The sequence below is a fragment of the Panthera pardus genome, unplaced genomic scaffold (assembly GCF_024362965.1).
Source record: "Panthera pardus isolate Hobbes unplaced genomic scaffold, ASM2436296v1 HiC_scaffold_19, whole genome shotgun sequence".
In the NCBI taxonomy this organism is placed as follows: Eukaryota; Metazoa; Chordata; class Mammalia; order Carnivora; family Felidae; genus Panthera; species Panthera pardus.
The window spans coordinates 13,414,116-13,435,827 of NW_026526754.1; the positions used below are offsets into that span (position 1 = coordinate 13,414,116).

The following is a 21,712-nucleotide window of genomic DNA, read 5'->3' on the forward strand; positions in this document are numbered from 1 at the left end:
TGAGAGTAGATTGTATTCCTCCCATTTTACAGATGAAGACCCACAGGCCAAGGGGTGGGACGTGATTACTTGTACCAGGTCACACAGGGTCTTAGGTATTCTGATTTATTATTAAAAACCACAGAGAACAAACAGTTGAGATTGTGTTGGATGCTGGTTCTGTATCTTGACTTCCCGTCACTCACCATTAAATAAGGAGCGCGGTCCCATCAGAAACAGTGTGCAAGTATGACTCAGGCTGACCGAGTACACTGCATTGCTCCTGTAATCACAGGCTCTGCAGCCTAGCCAGTCTTCATTCTCAGTTAGCCTCACTGCTTTTCTGAACGGACCTCTCTCTATGCAGCCTGCTATGGCAGAATCAGGGCCAAAAGGCTCCCCGGGTGCACACGGACCTGCTCTTTTGGGTCTCAACTTAGCCTGGGTGCCTGAGAGGGTGTGCCCAGAGATGTCTGGCTACATCTGTTTCTATGCTCGTCCCGCATACGTAGAGCAGAGTGAGATTAACGTGATCTGAGCGCTGACATCTGTCGACACAAAACAAGCAGTGGAATCCCTTTGCAGCAACGTTTAGTAGCTCCCCGGCAGAAGCAGAGAGAAGGAAGAGACTGACTTGGCCCCTCTCCGCTGCCTCACTTAACGGAGGGCTTCCAAGCCAACTTCGTTCCTTCGGGAGAAGGGGTGAGGGGCGTATGTGCTACTTGGACAGCTGCGATCCCTTCTCTTCATTTCCCTTACTTCTAGGTGTGAAGACTTGTCATGGTCTTTCCTGTTTGCCTGGTACCCTTGACCTTTCATGTGGGTGACAGGAGGAACTGGCCAAGAAGCAGGGGGGGTCCTCATGATCGCTTTCTTAATCTAAGGCAACTGGCAATGTCCATCCCGATGTGGGGTGATAGAATGTGGATCTAGAAACCTGACTTTCTCGCTGAGGCACCTTGGGCAGGTCACAGCTTCCTCCATTGTAAAGTGGGGAAATAATCACTCCACTTACCCTGCTGCGTTTCAAGGTTCAGTGAGGTAGTATGTCCAGCGAAGTGTTACGCACCACAAAGCAACGTGCACATGAGAAGAACTGTTCCTCTTCTCGCTGAGGCTGCATTTTTGTAGGAAAAATCTCCCCTAGCCCAAGTTTGCCTGGGTATCACACACATTCACCTGTCCTGATGTCTCTCTACCCTATCAGCGTTCCTGTTTCAGCCTAGTTGAGGGCGAAGGCCGGGGCTAGTCCCACATACATATGCTCCTGCCAAACACTGACTAAAATCAGAAAAACGAGCTTTAAGACAACAGTGGCCAGCCTGGTTGCTTTCCCCTGGGCATGATTTCTGGTTCTCTTTGCAAAGCTGGCTTTTATCCCATCCTTTGGGTGACTCACTTTTCCACGGTGGACTATGGGCAAGTGAGGAGAAAGCAGTGGCCCCGGCAAAGCCTGCAGACACTGGCAAAAGGAGATGGTGGCCGCAGGCTCAGAGACAGCCAGGGAGGCTTCCAAGGGCAGTGACAGACTTTTCAAATACACTTACTGCTGGTCTCGCAACAAGGACAAAAAGACAAGTGGAATATCCGGGGAACGGACAGAGATGGCCACTTCAGGAGATTCTCTTGGGCATTACCTTTGCTGCATAACTCCACATTTCAATCCGGTCATTGAGACGTTTTTTGCACTCAGGTTGTAACCTCACCCGCTTATCCTCCAGGGCCTCCATGAGACAGGACATTTCTGTGAAAGAAAAGGGATGAGAAGAGTCTAAAACTTTACAGAACAGAAATTTCTATGAGGCTGGGGAGGAGGGCACCTTATCACCAGAGAATTCAGATGTATAGGCTACACAAAGTTAAATCCGTTCTAGGAAATTTGACCAAAGATTTAACATGGAGAAAAATGATGTTGAGCTTCCAAGGGACCAGCTGCCCAGAGACCCTTAAAACCTTCTTATTTTATTGGGCATGTCTGGCTCAGAAACAACTTTCTTCTACCTGCCCGGGATCCACCCAGTGTGGCCACTGGGTGAGCTGATGAAGCTGCTCTAGTTTGGCCAAGGGGGAAGAGGCCATGATCATGAGTTAAGTTTTGCTTCCCTGATAAATAACTCAACCTTCCCTTTTCATCAGAACCTTACCTCTGGTTATGGCTAGGTCAGTTCAAACCTGCAGGATTATTCATTCCTAAATTCATTCTGCCACAAAAGCCTAGTCCCGGCATCAACCAGGCCCCCAGAGGATGTTGTCTGTGGTTGTGCTGCAGCTAGAGAACAGAGTACCCGCAAGTGCTGTCTCAGAAGGAGTCTGTGCTCCTCCCAAGGTAGTTCAGAGAGGGCCAGAGTGAACAGTGACTTACGACGCCCTCGGCCGGGGGTAATGGCTGCACAGTGGTGCTTAATGTCCAGGGCACACGCTGTATGAAGAACTGGGTCCACAAAGATGTCTGCTTTGCTTTCCTTCAGCATGTTTAACACTTCCTAAGAAGGAAGAATCATCGTAGAGCAAGCTTTTATAGAGGAAATACATCAGATTTGTTATCTGCAAATACTTTACATACGAAGAGTAAAGTCAAGGAGGGAAGGGTGTGGGTTAACAACAGAACTTACTCTGAGACAGGGACAATGTGGTGATGACACAAAGAATGCAGATTTTTAGCAACTGATTCCATACACTCGGAGGCCTAGTATGATCAAAGCTATGTGCTAAACGAAGCGGGGGCTACAAGATCAGATGTGGGTTTCTGGCAGTCTGGTGGGCTGTAAATGTTGCATACTAAATGCTAGTATTTATATCGGTTGGTATAATACGGCTATTTTCTTAAGAAAAATGAAAATGTGAAATCTAAAAACCAGAGTTTTGGGGCACCTGGGTGGCTCAGTTGGTTAAGTGTCCAACTTTGGCTCAGGTCATGATCTCACAGCTTGTGAGTTTAAGCCCTGCCTTGGGCTCTGTACTGACAGCTCAGAGCCTGGAGCCTGCTTCAGATTCTGTGTGTGTGTCTCTCTCTCTGCCCCTTCCCTGCTCGCGATCTGTCTCTATCTCTCTCTCAAAAATACATAAACACTAAAAAAATATATTAAAAAAATAAAAAAAATAAAAACCAGAGTTTTAAAACTCCCAGGCAAACAAAGAAAAATGTTTGCATAATGTTTCATGTTACCTCCGTTATCCTCAAAAGATAAAAAAGATTCACAGAGCATAATTTTTACTGCAAGAAAAACTCTTAGTGAGTCTAAAGATGTCCTAAACAAGAGGATCATAACCATGATGGAAGTGACATCAGCTCTGCAGACTTTCCATTTAGACTTGAAAGAACAGGAGGTAACAACAGGCCAAAAGTGCTTTCTTAAATAAAAATTAGTTTGCTCTCAAGAGAAAGACTACAGGCCCTGTAAAGCAACAATAATAAAAACAAGAAAACAAAAAACAAAACTCAAATATTACTCTTCAAAGTTAAATGGGATCATCTGATGACAAACTAGTCCAAGGAAAACATCTGGATTTAGCTTTTAGCCATCTCCCATTATTCCTCAGGCCGTGTGGAATCAGAAACATTTCAGCAGATGAAAATATCTGTGTACAATATTCAGTGACTCAAAAATGACACCACTCAAACACTTTTCAAAAAAAGACAAAGCTTTTTTAAAAAGATCAAATATATTATTTCATTTGCAATTTTCCAAGATAATGCATGCTTAATAGTCATGTTTTGATAACTTCGTTTTTATAAGCTATTTCTGAAATGATTTTTATGAATGCAGTATCTTTACTGATACTATTGGACTTGACATTTTGCTTTCAGTTCTGCACTCACAGGGCCTTAAACCATGGCCTGGTCATGGGGATCAGACATGTTCATGAATAATCAGTACATGTGGAAGGATATTTCAGTTATAGGTGATTAATTGTCAAGAATCTAGTGAAAGTTTCGTAAGAGGGAAGAAACGTATAATCCCGGGAAGGAAGGTTTAGATGTTCTTGCTAAGATATGCAGACTACAGCATCAGAAGGGAAGAAAAAGTTTTGTGAAAAGCAGGCAGGGAAACAAGGCCATTGGCGGTATTACCTTTTTACATGCGTCCGTTTTGATTTTGAGCAGGTTAACTTTGAGGCACTCTTCTACTTGACCTGTCTGCTCTTGGGCAGCTGCTTCCTCAGCACACAGATTGGAGATCTGTTCCAGAGACACACAAAACACATCTCTGCTGTCACCAGAAACCCTGTCTCTGAAACCTGCAGGTTTGGTGACCCTCCCATATGGTCTGGATGTCTCCTCAGTCTCCTAGTGGACTTCACGCCCCGCCCCCTGTCCTGGATGAGATGCTGGGCTCCATTCACTGTCACAAAGACTGGCACACAGAGTCAAAAACCAGTCAGTATACTGACGTTTATGCTGTCAACCCTGACATTTGAGTCAGAGTGTCCCAGGACTGGTCACAAAGAAGGCTACTCCTTGATTCCACAGGAGGAAGGTTACATAGCCAAGTGAAATACTAAAAGCAAATGGCTAACATTTATAAAGGTTCAGAGTCAACCTCAACTCACAGCTTGGCAACACACACACACACACACACACACACACACACACACAGGTTCTAAAACACAGTCCACACCAAAGATTAAAAACTTAAGTCTTCCTTGGGAGCTGTGAGTGAGCATCTTTAAAAAATCTTCAGCTATGAACCCCTAAAACTGACATATGTCGAACACAGTTCTCCACATGGGCTTTTCTAGCTAGGAAGTCAAAGTCCAAAGACAGGCATTTCTTTAGCGCTATTATAGGAGCACTTTCTTCCCCCCCCCCCCACGCTTTTTTAACATTTATTTATTTTTTTTTGAGAGAGAGAGAGAGAGAGCGCGCGCACGCAAGTGGGGGAGGAACAGAGACAGAGGGAGACACAGAATCTGAAGCAGGCTCCAGGCTGTAAACTGTCAGTACAGAGCCCAATGTGGGGCTCAAACCCATGAACTGTGAGATCATGAGCTGAGCTGAAGTCGGACACTTAACCAACTAAGCCACCCAGGCACCCCAGGAGCACTTTCTCTTTCTGGCAAGTCTTGGGGAATTCTAGGTTGAGCATCAGAATAAGGAGAAAAAAGAACTATATGGAGACAGATATAGTAAAAGAACACTCTAGTACAACAGAGAAATATAGAACCAACACTCTATAGTGATAGGATGAATGTCAAGTCTAATTCAGTGTCACAGGGAACCAGAAACTCAAACAATGAAAAGTCCAGAAGATGGGCCCTGGATTCAGGGCTAAAGGGAAAGACGGTACAGAACTTTTCTTCAATAAACACTTCTCTGACCAGCTCTGTTCACAACCAGCTTCAGACCCAAATCCTACCTCATCTGAGCAGTGTAGCTGGAGCTGAGGATCTAGTCGGTAATCCAGAGCAGACTCCTGGATAATAATCCGGATCTGGTCTTCACAGTCCGAAGAGAGCCGCTACATGTGACAAAAGGAGAGTTCATCAGCCTATTAGACAGCTTCAGCTTTTTATTTGGTCCCTGGTTTGGGAAGGTACGAAAAAGGTCTTGGGAAAGTAGGAGTAAGCTAGGGGCTTCCACAGAAAAACCTGCCAGGAGTAGAGGGGCCTCTATAAACACACCTCTGCAGAGAGCCCAGGACTGTTTACCTGGTCAGCATATCTGAGCTTGAGGCACGAGATGACTTGGCCTTCCAGTTCCGAATCATCCTTGGCCTTAGTCAGGATACCATGGCAGAATTTAGGAATGTCAGCTTTACAGGCTTTCCTTAGCACAGGGTTTAAGCGGTAATCTAGAGTGGAAAGTTGTCAGTATGTGATAAAATATTCCACCTGGATTCAAAAATATTCAAGATCTACCTTTCAAAAGGGTACATGTTACATCAATGACCACAAATAAACTATTGATTTGTTTATTTGCTAAACATTTACCAAGCATTCATTACACTGTTTTTATTTTTTAAATTAAAAAAATTTTTTTCTGGGTGCATGTTTTAATTTTTTATTTTGGGGGGGGAGAGGAAGAGGGGGGGAATATTTTAAGCAGGCTCCACGTGGGCTCAGCGTGGAGCACAACACAGGGCTCAATCCTAAGACCCTGGGATCATGACCTGAGGTGAAATCAAGAGGTGGATGCTCAACCTACTGAGCCACCCAAGAGTCCTGACTACACTGCTTTTAATCAGCAATATAATTAAATGAAAGGGTAGATGTGGACACAGAGACTCCAGGAATTCTACCTTGCAGCACGTCTGTGGGGTCTGCTGGTACCAGTACTCTTTAGTAGTTCTCAAAAAAATCACTCAGCCATCACCAACCTTCCCCATAACAGATGTTCTGGAAAACACTGAGAATACTGGACTCATCTTGCCCACTATGTTATAAGGTCTTGCAACTCAGAGCTGAAATTTCTCTGTTCTAAAAAACATTACCCATATATTCTCCTGCCACGTGCATGAAGTTTTGTTAAATCTCTAGACTTTTCAAAGAACTCCAGCCTTGACTTCCTCTGTCTCCTCTTTCCTATGACTTTCATTCTGTTCTGCCAAATACTCTTTGAAGGAAGAATATGTTATTTTCCTTACTAGATCCAGACTCTTCCCTTGAAATCCACAGGCAACAAAATATCTGTAGTTTAATTAGGTAGATATATGTCGACTCAGCTCCATTTAAGCCACATTCAATGGAACCAGGAAAGCCAAGCCATGATGTTACCTGTGTTCTGAGTGATCTGGCGCTTGGTTATCATCTGTTTGCATTTGGGATCCATCAATTCACTGTTCTTATTTTGCTTCAAGCACTGCAACATGGTTTTGGAATCTGCCTCTGGACAGAACCTCTGCAAGAAACAAAGATTTACAAACGTAGTTATCCAAATATGGCAATGAACATCATCTGCATCACCCTTCCACCTACTGGTGAGCTAATGACAAAATCAGCTTGAAGATATCACTTGGTACAAGAGAAACAGCTAAGCCTGAATAAACACCCAGACTCTACTTCTCCTTTTATTGAGTCTCTACTATATCTCTCACATTTCTTCCTACTACCCTCACTGTTTCCTATTTTGCACAGGATTGATTCTGTACCTGCATGGCTATGTTACATTACATGGCATCTCATGATCTTAAACACTGTTTAAGTAAAAACATAACATTGTACCAGGTGGCCAGGTAGCCCTCAAGCCATATCCACCCAATCCCAATGGGAAATTTAAAAATTACCCACTGAACAATGTGAACAGGAATGTGGGTTAAGGACCTGTCTAGTTCATCTTTTAACTATGGGGGCTATAATGCTACCAAACGGTGTGGGGCTAGTCCCTGTACACTTGTTAGTGTCCTTGAAGTCAGAGATCCATTTTGGACTAACAATAAATTCTACCTCTATCTGCTAATCAACAGTGTATCTGCTAATTACAGCCTACGGATATCTTAATATAAGTTGATGACTGATTTTTACAAAAGTCATCAAAATCTTACAAAATTCCCTCAGATCAGAGCCTGGCATTTCAGCTTTTACACAGGACTCAAATCTACCAGGGTCAACTAAAGACATTACTAACTTTCACAATTCTATTTGGTATCTGAAAGAGTGAAAAGCAGCATTTTATTTTATTTTATTTTATTTTATTTTATTTTATTTATTTACTTACTTATTTTTTATTTTTTAATTTAATTTTTAAAAATTTACATCCAATTTAGTTAGCATATAGTGGAACAATGATTCAGGGGTGGATTCCTTAGTGCCCCTTACCCATTTAGCCCATCCCGCTTCCCACAACCCATCGAGCAACCCTCAGTTTGTTCTCCATATTTATGAGTCTCTTCTGTTTTGTCCCCCTCCCTGTTTTTATATTATTTTTGTTTCCCTTCCCTTATGTTCATCTGTTTTGTCTGTTAAAGTCCTCATATGAGTGAAATCATATGGTATTTGTCTTTCTCTGACTAATTTCACTTAGCATAATACCCTCCAGTTCCATCCACATAGTCGCAAATGGCAAGATGTCATTCTTTTTGATTGCCGAGTAACACTCCATTGTATATATATGCACCACATCTTCTTTATCCATTCATCCATGGATGGACATTTGGGTTCTTTCCATACTTTGGCTACTGTGGACAGTGCTGCTATAAACATGGGGGTGCATGTGTCCCTTTGAAACAGCACACCTGTATCCCTTGGATAAATACCTAGTTTTGCAATTGCTGGGTCGTAGGGTAGTTCTATTTTTAGTTTTTTGAGGAATCTCCATACTGTTTTCCAGAGTGGACCAGCATTTTATTTTAAAAGTAGTATTTTATTTTTTAAGTAACATTTTATTTTTAAAAAGCATTTGCTTTTATTTTATCTTAAGTGTATTAGAACCTTAAATTTAAATCTCTTTATACATGTGGATACGACAAGGAACTGGCATTTAGGTTCTCAAGTTAGCCTGTTACAGAGAACGTTCACTGGAGAAGTATACGAAACAAAAGAACATATAAAATAGAAAAGCCTTTTGACTGTGGTAGGTGGATGATCAAGACATTTGGTGGTGACTTTCTCAACATACTACCACTAACTGCCCTCAAAATCAATCATATATTTACTGGGTATCTATTTACTTGTGCCTTAGGTCAAAGTGAGGTCAGTTAGCTTAGCTCAATGGTTGTCAAACTTGAGCGTGCATCAGAATCAACTGGAAGGCTTGTTAAAGCTATTAGCTCTGCTCCCAGAGTTTCTGATTCAGTAGGCAGAGGGTGGGGCCCAAGCATTTGTAAGTTTCCAGGGGCTGATGATGCAATTGAGCTAGGGACCACACCACGAGAACCAATGTCTCCTCTGTATAAAACAGGTTGAGTGGAAAGATTATAAAATTTGCTCCAAAGTTTAAAGAAGCTTATGTTGTTATTTTTATTTACCCTGTACTTAGCCCCTGGTTTGGGATCCCTTACCTTTATCATCTGCTTGCAGACTCTCATGAGTGTATAGTCTAGTTCTGGGTCCATCATCTCTGTCTCCTGTAGCTTAAAAACTTTCTGGTGGCAACGAGTACTTAGCTGCTTCTTGTTTTCTTTCAGGCATTCAATAATCTAGGGCATAAGAATTATGGTCAAGTTAAGGGATGTATCAGGGATTGATAATCCATATGTTCTCACTACAGCATTCAGTTCTTAGTGCATCCCCTCTCTTTCATTCCATTCCTAATTCCAAGGTAAGAGGAGTCAGAATTTCCTCACCAAGGAGAATTATGCTTACAGATTTGCAGCTTTAGGTCTAACAGTGAACCAGACTGTATAAAAATAATGGATGAGTTGAGCAGGCTGCACTGGAGGCTAAAGGAAGGAATCCCCCTCAAAACTCTTGGTTTTTTCTGTCCTCTAGCTCTTCTTTGTCAAGACTCCTTTTGGAGCACACATTAGGCACTCTGCTTTTCTAGGGAGCAGTATCCCTGACTAGTCAGTAGGCACAAGCTAGGAGGTTCAGTTCCACTCACCATTTACCCCATGAGAATAGAGCATTAGATGCCAGGTATGAATGAGGCCCAGTTGCTACCCCTGATAAATACGCAGTCTCACAGGGCAAACTTTTATAAACAACTACAATAAACAAATCAAAAAATAATAAATAAATAAAACAATGGGTGACTCAGTCGGTTAAGCATCTGACTCTGGATTTCAGCTCAAGTCATGACCTCATGGTTCGTGGGATCAAGCCCTGTGTCAGGCTGTGTGCTGACACTGCAAAGCCTGCTTGGGATTCTCTTCCTCTCTTTCTTCCCCTCCACCCTCCCCTCTGTTTCTCTCAAAAAATAAACAAATATCTAAGAAAAAAAAAAAGACGAGGGGTGCCTGGGTGGTTCAGTTCATTGGACATCTGGCTTCGGCTCTGGTCATGGTCTCACAGTGCGTGAGTTCAAGCCCTGTGTTGGGCTCTGTGCTGACAGCTCAGAGACTGGAGCCTGCTTTGGATTCTGTATCTCCCTCTCTCTCTGACCCTCCCATCCCTTGCACTCTGTCTCTCGCTCTCTCAAAAGCAGACTTAAAAAAAAAAGATGAGGGGCGCCTGAGTGGCTCAGTCAGTTAAGCGCCCGACTTCAGCTCAGGTCACGATCTCGCGCTCCGTGAGTTCGAGCCCCACGTCGGGCTCTGTGCTGACAGCTCAGAGCCTGGAGCCTGCTTCGGATTCTGTGTCTCCCTCTCTCTCTGCCCCGCCCCCGTTCATGCTCTGTCTCTCTCTGTCTCAAAAATAAATAAACGTTAAAAAAAAAAAAAAAAAAAAAAAAAAACCTTAAAAAAAAAAAAAAAAAGATGAGCGGGTTAACATAAAAGCATAAAGTGCCATATGATGGATTTTAAGATAGTGAATTGAGTATAAATCTCCCCTTCCTTACACCAACCTTTTAGATATTATTAAAAAAAAAATGAGGGGCGCCTGGGTGGCTTAGTTCGTTAAGCCTCGACTTCGGCTCAGGTCACAATCTCAGGGTTTATGAATTTGAGCCCCACGTCAGGCTCTGCTCTGATAGCTCAGAGCCTGGAGCCTGCTTCGGATTCTGGGTCTCCCTCTCTCTCTCCCCATCCCCTGCTCACACTGTGTCTCTCTCTCTCTCTCTCAAAAATAAACATTAAAAAATTTTTTTAAAAAATGAAATAGGGGCGCTTGGGTGGCTCAGTCGGTTGGGTGGCTGACTTCGGCTCAGGTCATGATCTCGCAGTCTGTGAGTTCGAGCCCCGCGTCGGGCTCTGTGCTGACAGCTCGGAGCCTGGAGCCTATTTCAGATTCTGTGTCTCCCTCTCTCTGACCCTCCCCCATTCATGCTCTGTCTCTCTCTGTCTCACAAATAAATAAACGTTAAAAAAATTAAAAAAAAAAAAAAAAAAGAAATAAATGATAAAGAAGGGAAGCAGATGGGAATCTGCAGGAACTAGAGCTGTAGCATAAAGTCATGAGACTTCTATGAAATCCTCAAGGGACAACCAAGAATCACCAAATAACTGAGAGGAAAAAGTAAGAGAACAATTAAAAAAATATATTTAATGTCCTCAGAACAATACAGAAAGAAATGGTAAACCAGAATCAAGAACAGATGGTTATGAGAGGAACCAGTAACAGATTCTGGAAACAAAAAATAAAACTCCCAACTGGGAGTCTCTCTAAAAACAGAATGGACACAGCTTAAGAATACATCTTTAAGCTGGGAGATAGACCTGAGGAATTACCTCAATGCAGTACAAATAACAAAGAAATGGCAAGTATGAAAGAAAAAGTGAAGAGACATGGAGGACAGATTCAGATGTTCCAACTGTCTAATATGATTTCTAGAAGGAAGTAAAAGCAAGGCAGTATTTGGAAGAAAACAATAATTGAGAATTTCCCCAAATTGAGAAAAACATGAATTCTGAGACTGAAAGAGCCAACTAAGATAAAGAAATAAAAAAAAAAACCCAAACCCATCCCTGATTACATGCCAGCGGAATTATGGATCATTAAAGATAAAGAGAAAATTCAGAGTAGATGATCTGCACAGACACGAGAGTGAGATAGACATCAGCAATAGCAGATACAAGACGATAATGAAGCCACTATCTCAAAGGCTAAAGCACCAGTGTGGTGCTTTCAGGGCAATTCCCTGAACTAGAAAACGTAGCCGAGTCACTAGAAGAACATTATAAGAAAAAAAAAAAATCACTTCTTTGTACTTCATTCCTGACTAATACTAATTCAGGACAGGGCCCAGTTCTGTGCGTTAAAGAAACAAGATTTCCCAGGTGATTCCTATGTGACTTCCAGTTAAGAACTTTTGTGCAACAGGCACAGAGTAAGGGAATAATCAATTCTGGAGGTACACGGTGTTAGAAAAACTACAGAGAGGAGGAGACATTTGAAGGATTGTGAAGAGCTTCTTAGCAAGGTGGAGAAGGACAAGCTAACCTGAAAGAGGGAAGAGAATGAACAGGAGAACATGAGGAATGCAGGTAAGGAACTTCCTTTGGGAAAGTCTGGTAAAGCTTAGGAGGGGATGACTAGGCTGGACAGAATGTGATGAGGCTCATTCCACCAGCAAAGAATTCACGGCTAAAATGTTAACTTCACATTTTCTTTTTTTTTTTTTTTTAAGTTTATTTATTTATTATGAAAGAAAGGGCAGTGAGAGATTGGCGGGGGGGGGGGGGGGGGTACAGACAGGGAGAGAGAGAATCCCAAGCAGGCTCTGTGCTGTCAGTGTGGAGCCTGATGTGGGACTTAAACGCATGAACCGTGAGATCATGACCTTAGCCAAAACCAAGAGCCAGACACTTAACCGAGTGAGCCACTCAGGCGCCCCCCCTCTTTTTTTTTTTTTACTTAAAGTGTATTTTGAGGGGTGCCTGGGTGGCTCAGTCAGTTGAACGTCCAACTTTGACTCAGGTCATGATCTCACACTCATGTGTTCGAGCCCCACATCGGGCTCTGTGTTGACAATGCAGAGCCTGGAGCCTGCTTCAGATTCTGTGTCTCCCTCTCTCGCTGCCCCTCCCCCCTCGCACTCTGTCTCTCAATCTCTCTTTAAATAAATAAACATAACAATAAAAAATTTTTTCAAGTGTATTTTGAGAAAGTGAGAGAGAAAGAGCACAAGCGCACAAGTTGGGGAGGGACAAAGAGAAAGAGAGAAAAAGAGAGAGAGAGAGAGAGAGAGAGAGAGAGAGAGAGAGAGAGAGAGGGAGGGGGAGGGGGAGGGGGAGGGAGAAAGAGAATCCCAAGCAGGCTCCTCACAGCCAGCAGAGAGCACAATGTGGGGCTCAAACTCATGAACCATGAGATCATGACCTAAGCTGCAATAAAAAGTCAGACACTTAACCGACTGAGCCACTTAGGTGTCCCAAAATGTTACCTTCACAGTTTCACAATTAAAAAATATAAACAGTTGGGGCGCCTGGGTGGCTCAGTCGGTTAAGCGTCCGACTTCGGCTCAGGTCACGATCTCGCGGTGTGTGAGTTCGAGCCCCGCGTCGGGCTCTGTGCTGACTGCTCAGAGCCTGGAGCCTGTTTCAGATTCTGTGTCTCCCTCTCTCTCTGACCCTCCCCCGTTCATGCTCTGTCTCTCTCTGTCTCAAAAATAAATATAAACGTTAAATAAAAAAAAAAATTTAAAAAATATAAACAGTTACCTGAGCATTGCCATACTGCACAGTGGAACAGTAGTTCTTGATGTCACTCTTGCAAGCTTCATACAGATCTGGTTCCAGACGGATGTCCTCTGTCTGTATGGGAGGGGGCCAGCATGGAAAAGTGAGGTTACTCGAAACTGGAGATGTCAAATGTTCTACATATTCATGTACTGACCAGATCTTGTCTAGTGACCACAATCTTTACACAGCAAAATAGGAGCAGTGGGGCCACCGCAGTAAAAGGAGAGCTGGCATTTAGTTTCAATTCTGCACTAACTAGCTAGATGGCCTTGGACTTTTTTTTGCAAAACAAAATGCTGCCACCTACCTGGCCCCTTCGCAGGACTGCTGTGAAATGAAGTAAGATAATATGATGTGGAAACCACTTCAGGAAATTAAAGCATTATATCAATGTAGGGTTCTACTTTTATTATTGTTTTATTGAAAGAGCGAGGTCCAACGCTAGGGACCCAAAGTCTCAATTACACTAGGATATCGAGGAGAGCTCCACTTAACACATAATTACCACTGCATCACTCCCACCCTACGTGAAAATCTGGTAACGTAACTTTTGCAATATTACTGGTGTTTGGTGTTCATTACTAGTTTTTAGTTTTTATTTAGACTGAAGTAAAATAAGTAGAATTCGCAATACAGAATATACTAAACATTTTTAGCTGTTTAGCTTAACCTCAAAAGTAACATAAGTTTCCCCTTAGAGCGCATGCTGCATTTGACCTGCCAGTAACTGTTGTACCTCGTGATCTGTAAGCTCTTCAGGGCATGGCATTCCCCTGGAGACTGTTGTTGGTCAGGGAGTGGGCACAGATCTCCAGCTGACACGAGCAAATTGAGGGGAGGATCTGGCTACAGGCTGTGGGGGAGGGAGGAGGTCTCTCCTGTTCTACTTTCCTGCTGGAGACGACGTGGAGCAGGAGGCCAGAGCCGCTGCAGGTAGCCACGGTGAGGGGAAGCAGCCTTACCATGAAGCTGGTGCCATGAACAGCAAAGCAAACAGGGAGAGACCCTTGATCCTTGAGGGCATTACTGATGCACGGACTGTATCATGTGCTTACAGCTTGTCCTATAGTGAGCTTCCAGTTACATGTGGTAAAAATACTTCATCGGTTAGGAAAAGTGCAGCAAGAAGCTGTCACATGGTAAGATCTGAGCACAAGGTTCCAAGTCTTAACAATCATAATAATGGCTAAAACCTTTCAATTTGCCCTCACCCTTCACCCAACTTTCCAGACCCGCCTCTGTGTTTCTGGGACCAGAGGCTGTGCTACGAGGCATTACCATCTCTAGCTCCTCCACCCGCAGCTGCTTGCGGCACTTCAGGGACACCCTGTGTTCCTTGGCTTCCTGTAGAGTGTCATTGCGCACGGTGGTGCTCAGACAGATCACCACGTCCACCCTGCCAAGGAAAGGAGAAGGCTGAGACTGGCTGGAGCCACATGAGGGCAGAGAGCCAGGGGCTGAGCCGGGGCAGGGGCCACATCAACACTCCAGAACGCATGACCCTCTTTACCACGTTTTTGAATGCTTTTTCTAGAAGTCTCATTGTGTTAAAAGCACTAAAAGCAGTAACCTGACTCTCTATGTCACAAATGACTGAAGGCGCACTACAATCCTGACAGGTAGGGAGGCCACAGAGGGGACGTAAGGACAGTTCAATGCTTGTTTTGCTAAAAACATGCGACCAGAGAGGAATGCTGCTCTTAACTCTAGACTGTGTCTTTCTTTGATGAGCTGTGAAATTCATTCTTGAGAGGTACAGAACCTTGAGCAAAATGGGAACTTGATTTATATGAGGCAGAGAGATGTGTTCTAGAAACATGCCTTTGCAAAGAGTAAGATGGAAGAATTCAGGCAGCCATGCTGTAAAAGCCCATCACTGTCTTCACTGAGACCTAATTCTTTTTTTTTTTTTTTTTTTTTAATGTTTATTTTTGAGAGAGAGCCAGTGTGAGCAGGGGAGGAGCAGAGAAAGAGAATGAGAATCCCAAGTAGGCACCGCACTGTCCACGCAGAGCCCGATGCGGGGCTTGATCTCATTAACTGTGAGATCACAACCTGAGCCAAAATCAAAAGTGGGACGCCTAACCGACTGAGCCACCCAGGCACCCTGAGACTGAATTCATAAATGAATAAAGTTTTTGTTTCCAAACTAGACCTCTAATTCAGTAAAAGCCCCTGCTGCTCTCCCAAAGAGTTAACATAATGGAATGATGTTGGGAGGCAGTTAACCTCTTATTCATACTATAACTGGCTTCTCTAAGTAACAATCTAAATCTGCCTCTTCTGTCAGACAGCCTGAACCTGGGAACATTAAAATCGCCCCTTTAGCCTCCAGGCTCTCTGTGTCAGAACCACCACCGTCCCCTGTGGCTGCAGGCAGCCACGAAGATCACGTGGCCACACAGCCCAAGCGCATGGCCATACTACCAAGGGAGTGTGGAGGCCTCCAAGGCTAACCCTACCAGTACACAGGACATTTGTCCAGAGTTTACGGAAGCAGAATTAATCAATTAAACGTTACATACTTCTTTTTTATGTTGGGACAAAGTTTCAACACATCCTCCTTGCAGGCCATTTTAAACTTGTAAGAAAACCGAAAATCCTTCATCTGCACCTGAAAAAGATGATAAGAAAATCAGCAGCTCTGTGGCAAGTTCCGATTGGCAGTGCTGGCTGATTGCACAGAGACTGCAGAAGCCTGCCTTCCATGCCCTGTGAAACTTGCCCTCCATCTCGGACTTCGTGACCTGCCAACCTCCCCATTATTCCCTCTGCTAAGGGCACCCTGGTGTCCCTGCCATTCCAATCATGCTGCTCCCTCTGCCACGAAGCTCTTCTCCCAGATCCTCCCTGGTCCGTGCATCACCTCCTCAGCATTTCTACTCAAACATCTCCTTCTCAAGTCCCCTTTCTCCTTCATCCTCTAGCCCTTATGCAGCTCTAGCCCACCTGAGATTCTGTACTTATTTATAAACGTGTTTTGTGTCTTTCTCTTACTAGAACACAGAACAGACAAGGGCAGGGTTTGTTGCCCAGTGTCTCCAGTACCCACACTCCAGAGGCCCTCAATATCATTTGGTAAAGGCAGCCATGTAGTCCATAGGCCCTGGGAAGAGATCAATTTTATACAGATGACAGATTCCATCCTCCCGGGAAGGAAGTGCTTGCTTTACCAGAAACACTTTCTTTAGACATGTGTAACTGTGAAAAGTACAGTTTAACCTTATGTGGATGCCAGACCTGGGTAGTATGATTTAGAAGAAAAAAAAAGGCTTAAGAGTTCAGTACACTGATAGACATTTGGGCTGCTGCACTGAACAATGACAAAACAGCAGATCCCACTCATACTTGCTGTGCAAGCAAAGGTTAACGTATCTTACGAAAAGCAAACAATGTGACTCATCTCTATTCCTGCTGGACCGCCTGTTCCCTAAGGGTACAGACTCCATCTTTATTTAGCACTGCATTCCTAGAGCCTACCATCGTGCCTGGCCATAGTGGAAAAGACCGTATTTTTTGAGAACCAGAGAGGACATATATTTGGAAAAAAAAGATTTCTCACAGAAGAGGTGCCCTGATGCTCTGGAAGAGAAAGGAATTCAGAGCCATCCAAGCAGCCAAGACGGTCAGGATTTGCCTGGTGTTACTCACCAGCTGGAAGTGGGTAACTCCAATGGCGCACTTCTCATTCATATCCTTCTGGTGTTTGTTCTGAATCAGACACTCCATCAGGTCCCCAGAGTCTATCTGGTTATCTGCCACATCCTGGGGAAGGCAGTGCACATTTACATTTCATTTCCAACAATTAGTGAACAAATCGTGCACCCTAGTTCATAGAAAAATGGAAAACGAGACTGATTCTAGAGACTTCACCAACAACATACCTCATAAATTATACCAAAATAAGCCTGCGAAATTACAAGGGATGTTTATCAGTATTTATCAGTATTGGCACAGCAAGCTGCCCTGCATGAAGCTCCGACAAGAACATGTACACTGCAGGGTTTTTACTCCTTCCCCTATAGGACGCCAGCAGCTGACTTTCAGCATCACACCCAACATTGCCTCCTGGTTCCTGCATGGTTTCACCCCTGTAATTTAGCTAGTTCAAAATAACAGAATTAATTTAATTTACAAGAAGAGAGTCGGGAGGTGCAGCTACTATTAATGCTAACAAACCCCAGGCTGATGTATTGGCGGCAACACAGCTATGCTCAGGAGGGCCTCCCCCTGCCCCCTGTAAAGGGCATCTCCACAACTGCCACTAACCACATACCAGGTCATCTACCAATGATAATCAAATAAGGTTTCTGAGGATGGTGGCACCCGTCTCTTGATTTTGTTTACATTTTTCACTTTAATTTGTCAATCTGATGATCACTCAGGAGTAATGTATGCCGAAGACAAGGAGGTTAGTGCAACACACAAAGTCCCAGTGAATTTGGTTTTGTTTTGAATCCATTTCTCCAGACATTACTTACGTGGCAGAAGTTCTGAATTATGGGCTCACAGGCTCTCATCAGTAAGGCTTCGATCTGAATATCCTGTAGGAGATTAAACATATGAATAATTCTGCTTTAGAAAGAGCCAGTAGTTTAGGAAGCGGGGCAAGTGTGTGTTTCTGAGTCAGTAGCAACTGATGGGCATTTGCCATCGCCATAATCTAAGGTGTCCATCTGGAAGCTAGTCTGGTCTTTAGGTTAGACAGCCACAGCACAGAGAGAATTGCTCCTTCATTATATTCTGAAAGGCAAGGTTTTCTAGAGGCAGATACCCCTTGGGCCTGAGCAAAAGATAAGGCAGAATTAAGAACAGTACAGAAAATAAAACATTTAACAGTAATCCTAGTGTTTAGCCTTTGGAGTTTTTCCAAATGGCTAAGCAGTTCAAAATGAAAATGCGGGTAACTGACATCTGTCTTTAGCTTATAAGCTCCTAAAACAGACGACAAACCACTGCCTCTGGGGAACATACACAAATGCCTTTAAGCAGACAGCAACCTCTGTGCAGCACTAGCTGCTGAAATAACATCTTCCTTTAAAGAGTGACACACCCCAGAATGTCCTCAAAAGCCCATAAGGACAATGAAAATTGGAGAAGGGAGATGACAGAAGATGAAAGAAAGCAATAAACTTTTGAAAAATAGAAAGCAAAAAAAAAAAAAAAAGACTAGCTGAGCAATGTAATTGTACGTATTGATACTTCTGACAATTCAAACAGTTCTAAAAGGCTTATGATAAAAAAAAATAGCAATTTCCCGTTTCCCTGATTTCTGCCCCCACAAGACCATTTTAACATTTTTATCTGCTCCTTCCCCAGTAATGCTGTATTTCTAAATAGTGTTTCTTGCTTATGAGGCTTTCTAATTTCTTTTTTAATATTTTAGTGAGTTACAGGATGAAACACGGATAAACACGTGTATTCAATCTTCCACATTTAAGTGGAAATCCCAGCCTTTTATTTTCTTAATGATGACACAAACATTACCAGATGACCTAACCGAAAGAGCTAAGGTAAGAGAACAGGAACGGGAATGTTCGGACTGGTCTTGCACGTGGTTGAGAGAGCTGAAGCACAGCTGCTAGCTTTTCTTAAAGGCCAGGGAAAAGATTGGTCTAATCACTGTGATAATTCTAATTTATGAAGAAAACCAAAGGGCTAAATGTATGGGCTATTTCTCTGGAGAAATGAGGAGAGGGGTTTAGGAAACAAAACAAAACACTTCTTGGTAAAGCCAGCGGAGAGAAGTGACACTCTCGGGGCTGAAAAACAGCAAGCCTGAGAACAGGGGACAGGTTGCTGCCAGGGCTGCCGCCATCTACAAGCTGCAGACTGCTTACCTCAGATTCTAACTCAGTGAGGTTGCCGACTATATCTCTGCACTCTACAGCCAGGTCGTCAAGGTGGTCCTGGAGGCACTCTAGCTCCTGCAAGTAAGAAAGCAATCCCTTGGCACGTGTCAATTACATAAATGAACAAGGGAAGCAGAGAGAACAGGGTCTACTACTTCCTTTTCAGTGGTCCTCCTTATCTTTCCTTTTAAAAACTATTTCACTGAACAGAACACTAAAGCTTTATTTGAGTCCCCAAACTGGGATTGTTGAAAAATAAGTACTTGATGTAAAAGGGTGGTTAAAAGGGTCACAAGGGGCTACAATAGCCATGCAAATCCTCCAGAAGGCCCAATCAGTAAGTCCAACAAGAATCAATGTCGACACGTCCTCAGAGTCTAAAAATTTTATCAGGCCTTTATTCCACTCTATCAACAACCTGCCATTCAATTTTAACCTATGTTTTGATCACCTTTGCTCCCATTTTAAATCTGCGCACCAATAATAATCAACGAACAACAGATTTACAGGGAAAGACATGGAATATTTTAAGACTTTTCATGAGCAAAGTAGGCTGGGACCCAGGATCCAAAACACAGCATAGAACTTATAGCTCCTGCAAGTCAAATGTGGGATTCTAACCTTGGCCCACATAGAAAGATCCTGAGGAAAACTGCAAAGCAAGTGAGCACATTAGGGTTTGGACATCTAAACACTATCTTGTCTAGGCTTTGGAAACTGACCTGGAGAGACCTCGTAGTATCATTCCATGACTATTCCCTTTAGAAACATAGAGGTTTTAAGTAGAACAGAAGCTTATTTTCCCAAAGCATATCAACAGCTATTTCTCAGCAAAGGGCTCTATTAAAGGATCAAGTTTAACTTACTATTTTGCAAGAGTCTCTGTTTTGGAATTAGAATAGGAAGGGATGAGCAGGGGGGTGTAGGAATTATACAATGCCCAGAAAGCGGGGGTGGGGTGGGGAATCCCTAAAGGAAAATGCATAAAACCTCGGGAGTAAGATAAATGGCTAAGGGAAAAATCCCAGTCATAGAATCCTTTCCTGAGCCAAGCTTCACAGCAATGGACTGCCACACAGCATAGCTTTCTCACTGTTACTTCAAAGGGGGTATGGAAAGAAACTGTTTTCTGGGATTCCATGTGACCATATCTTTTGTTTCATTAGACAGAGGCAGCAGAAAGCTGAACTGCAAGCGTTTTCTAACAATAAATTTGACAGAACTGCAGCAGGCCCAGGAGGTAGCCTGCTGAAAATGGCATTCCCAGGGTGAGCAGATCTGAATAGTGAGCCATGTTGCTTCTTAAACATACCCAATTCCTGCACGGGTAAGTTTTTAATAGTTTAATCCCAGAGGATGTTCTGGAGTAGTAAAAATGGAACCTGGAAACCTGAGTTCACACTTTGTTCTAGTATTACTGGAGCTTTAAACAAGGACTTACTCCTCACCACAGAGGACACACTACCTTCTAACTTAATTTGCTGGAAAGCAGTAATGTAGCTTTTCTATTTTTTTAAAGCAGGCACAAAATCGTTAGGCACCATTCACAGCATGCATGTAATTCTGGGGGCTGCTTCTTCTCTATGCTTTCCGGTACGGAGAGGTTATGACACAATGGACCAGATGTCTGGTTAGGATTACACCTGAGTATTAGGAAAGGAAGTCACTTCTTGAGTCTCAATTCTGTCAATTACCAAATGGAAAAGATAATTCCCATTCCTACATATCTTATAGGACTACTGGATGGCATGCATGCTATTCATGTACGCCAGTATTTAGAATTGTTTATATTTATACACTGCCTTCTCTCGAAAGGACTTAACGTACCTTATAAAAGTGAGAAGAGAAAAAAAAGGCAATATAAAATAAAGTTAGAATGAGTTAAAAAATAGGAAGAAAAAGAAAATATGGTAAAGAAGGGGGGAGGGAGCTAGCAGCAAACCTGGTACACAAAAGCCTCCCACAAAATCTCATATACTTGCTAGAGGCAGGTCATACCTTTGGCTCCAGGCTTTTGAAGAGGCAACACGAAGGGGGAAAATAATCGCTTACAAAATACAGTAACCATAATATAAAAACGAACCAACGGCTTAGGAAAAGTAGTAGTACTCCTTCCACAGAGACGAAAGAGAAAAATTTCCTTAGGATTTCTTATGAAGAGGACACTGAATAATGTAACAAAAATAAAGATTGTATTTTATGGTCTGTACTCTATATAAAATGTTAGTTGTGATGATGATGATGATTATTACTACTATAAGATAAATAGGTGGCTATGTGAGCTACCTGTCCAGTCTCTGTTTTTTCACTGCACCATTTTCCCAGATCAATAAGGCATTTATCCTGAAGGCCAGGATCCAGCTTAACATCCATGGCACGCTGGTGTAGGATCCTTTGGACTTCTGCTCGGCACTCTCGTGAAAGCTATATGAGAAAGAACAAGCAAAATACTTTAAAAGTACCAGAAGCAAGGGTGCCTGGTTGGTTGAGCATCCGACTTCAGCTTGGGTCATGATCTCATGATCTCATGGTTCATGAGTCTAAGCCCCACATCGGGCTTGGTGCTGTCAGCGCAGAGCCTGCTTAGGACCCTCTGACCCCTCGCTCTCAGCTTCTCCCCTGCTCACACTCGCTCTCTCTCGCTCAAAAATAAAATAAACATTAAAATAAAAAAGCACCATAACCGAAACAAAAAAGCACTAGATAAAGGATATCTGTTGTCAG

The 21,712-nt window shown here is 43.2% G+C and overlaps 1 protein-coding gene across 3 annotated transcripts in view; it reads right to left on the reverse strand.

Annotated features, from left to right (window-relative positions):
- GLG1 (golgi glycoprotein 1) overlaps window positions 1-21,712 on the reverse strand; it is a 149,275-nt gene that overhangs the window by 5,469 nt on the left and 122,094 nt on the right. For 2 of the 3 annotated variants that reach the window (XM_053906674.1, XM_053906672.1), the window contains exons 12-25: window positions 21,275-21,412; window positions 18,977-19,063; window positions 17,618-17,680; window positions 16,788-16,901; window positions 15,662-15,750; window positions 14,415-14,532; window positions 13,116-13,208; window positions 8,916-9,053; window positions 6,694-6,817; window positions 5,629-5,771; window positions 5,337-5,438; window positions 4,052-4,159; window positions 2,342-2,462; window positions 1,617-1,723 (exon numbers count right to left, since the gene is read on the reverse strand). In XM_053906674.1, coding sequence (XP_053762649.1) covers window positions 1,617-1,723; window positions 2,342-2,462; window positions 4,052-4,159; window positions 5,337-5,438; window positions 5,629-5,771; window positions 6,694-6,817; window positions 8,916-9,053; window positions 13,116-13,208; window positions 14,415-14,532; window positions 15,662-15,750; window positions 16,788-16,901; window positions 17,618-17,680; window positions 18,977-19,063; window positions 21,275-21,412 — 1,545 coding nt within the window. The remainder of the gene's footprint in view (window positions 1-1,616; window positions 1,724-2,341; window positions 2,463-4,051; window positions 4,160-5,336; window positions 5,439-5,628; window positions 5,772-6,693; window positions 6,818-8,915; window positions 9,054-13,115; window positions 13,209-14,414; window positions 14,533-15,661; window positions 15,751-16,787; window positions 16,902-17,617; window positions 17,681-18,976; window positions 19,064-21,274; window positions 21,413-21,712) is intronic. The other variant, XM_053906673.1, reaches the window with a different exon arrangement.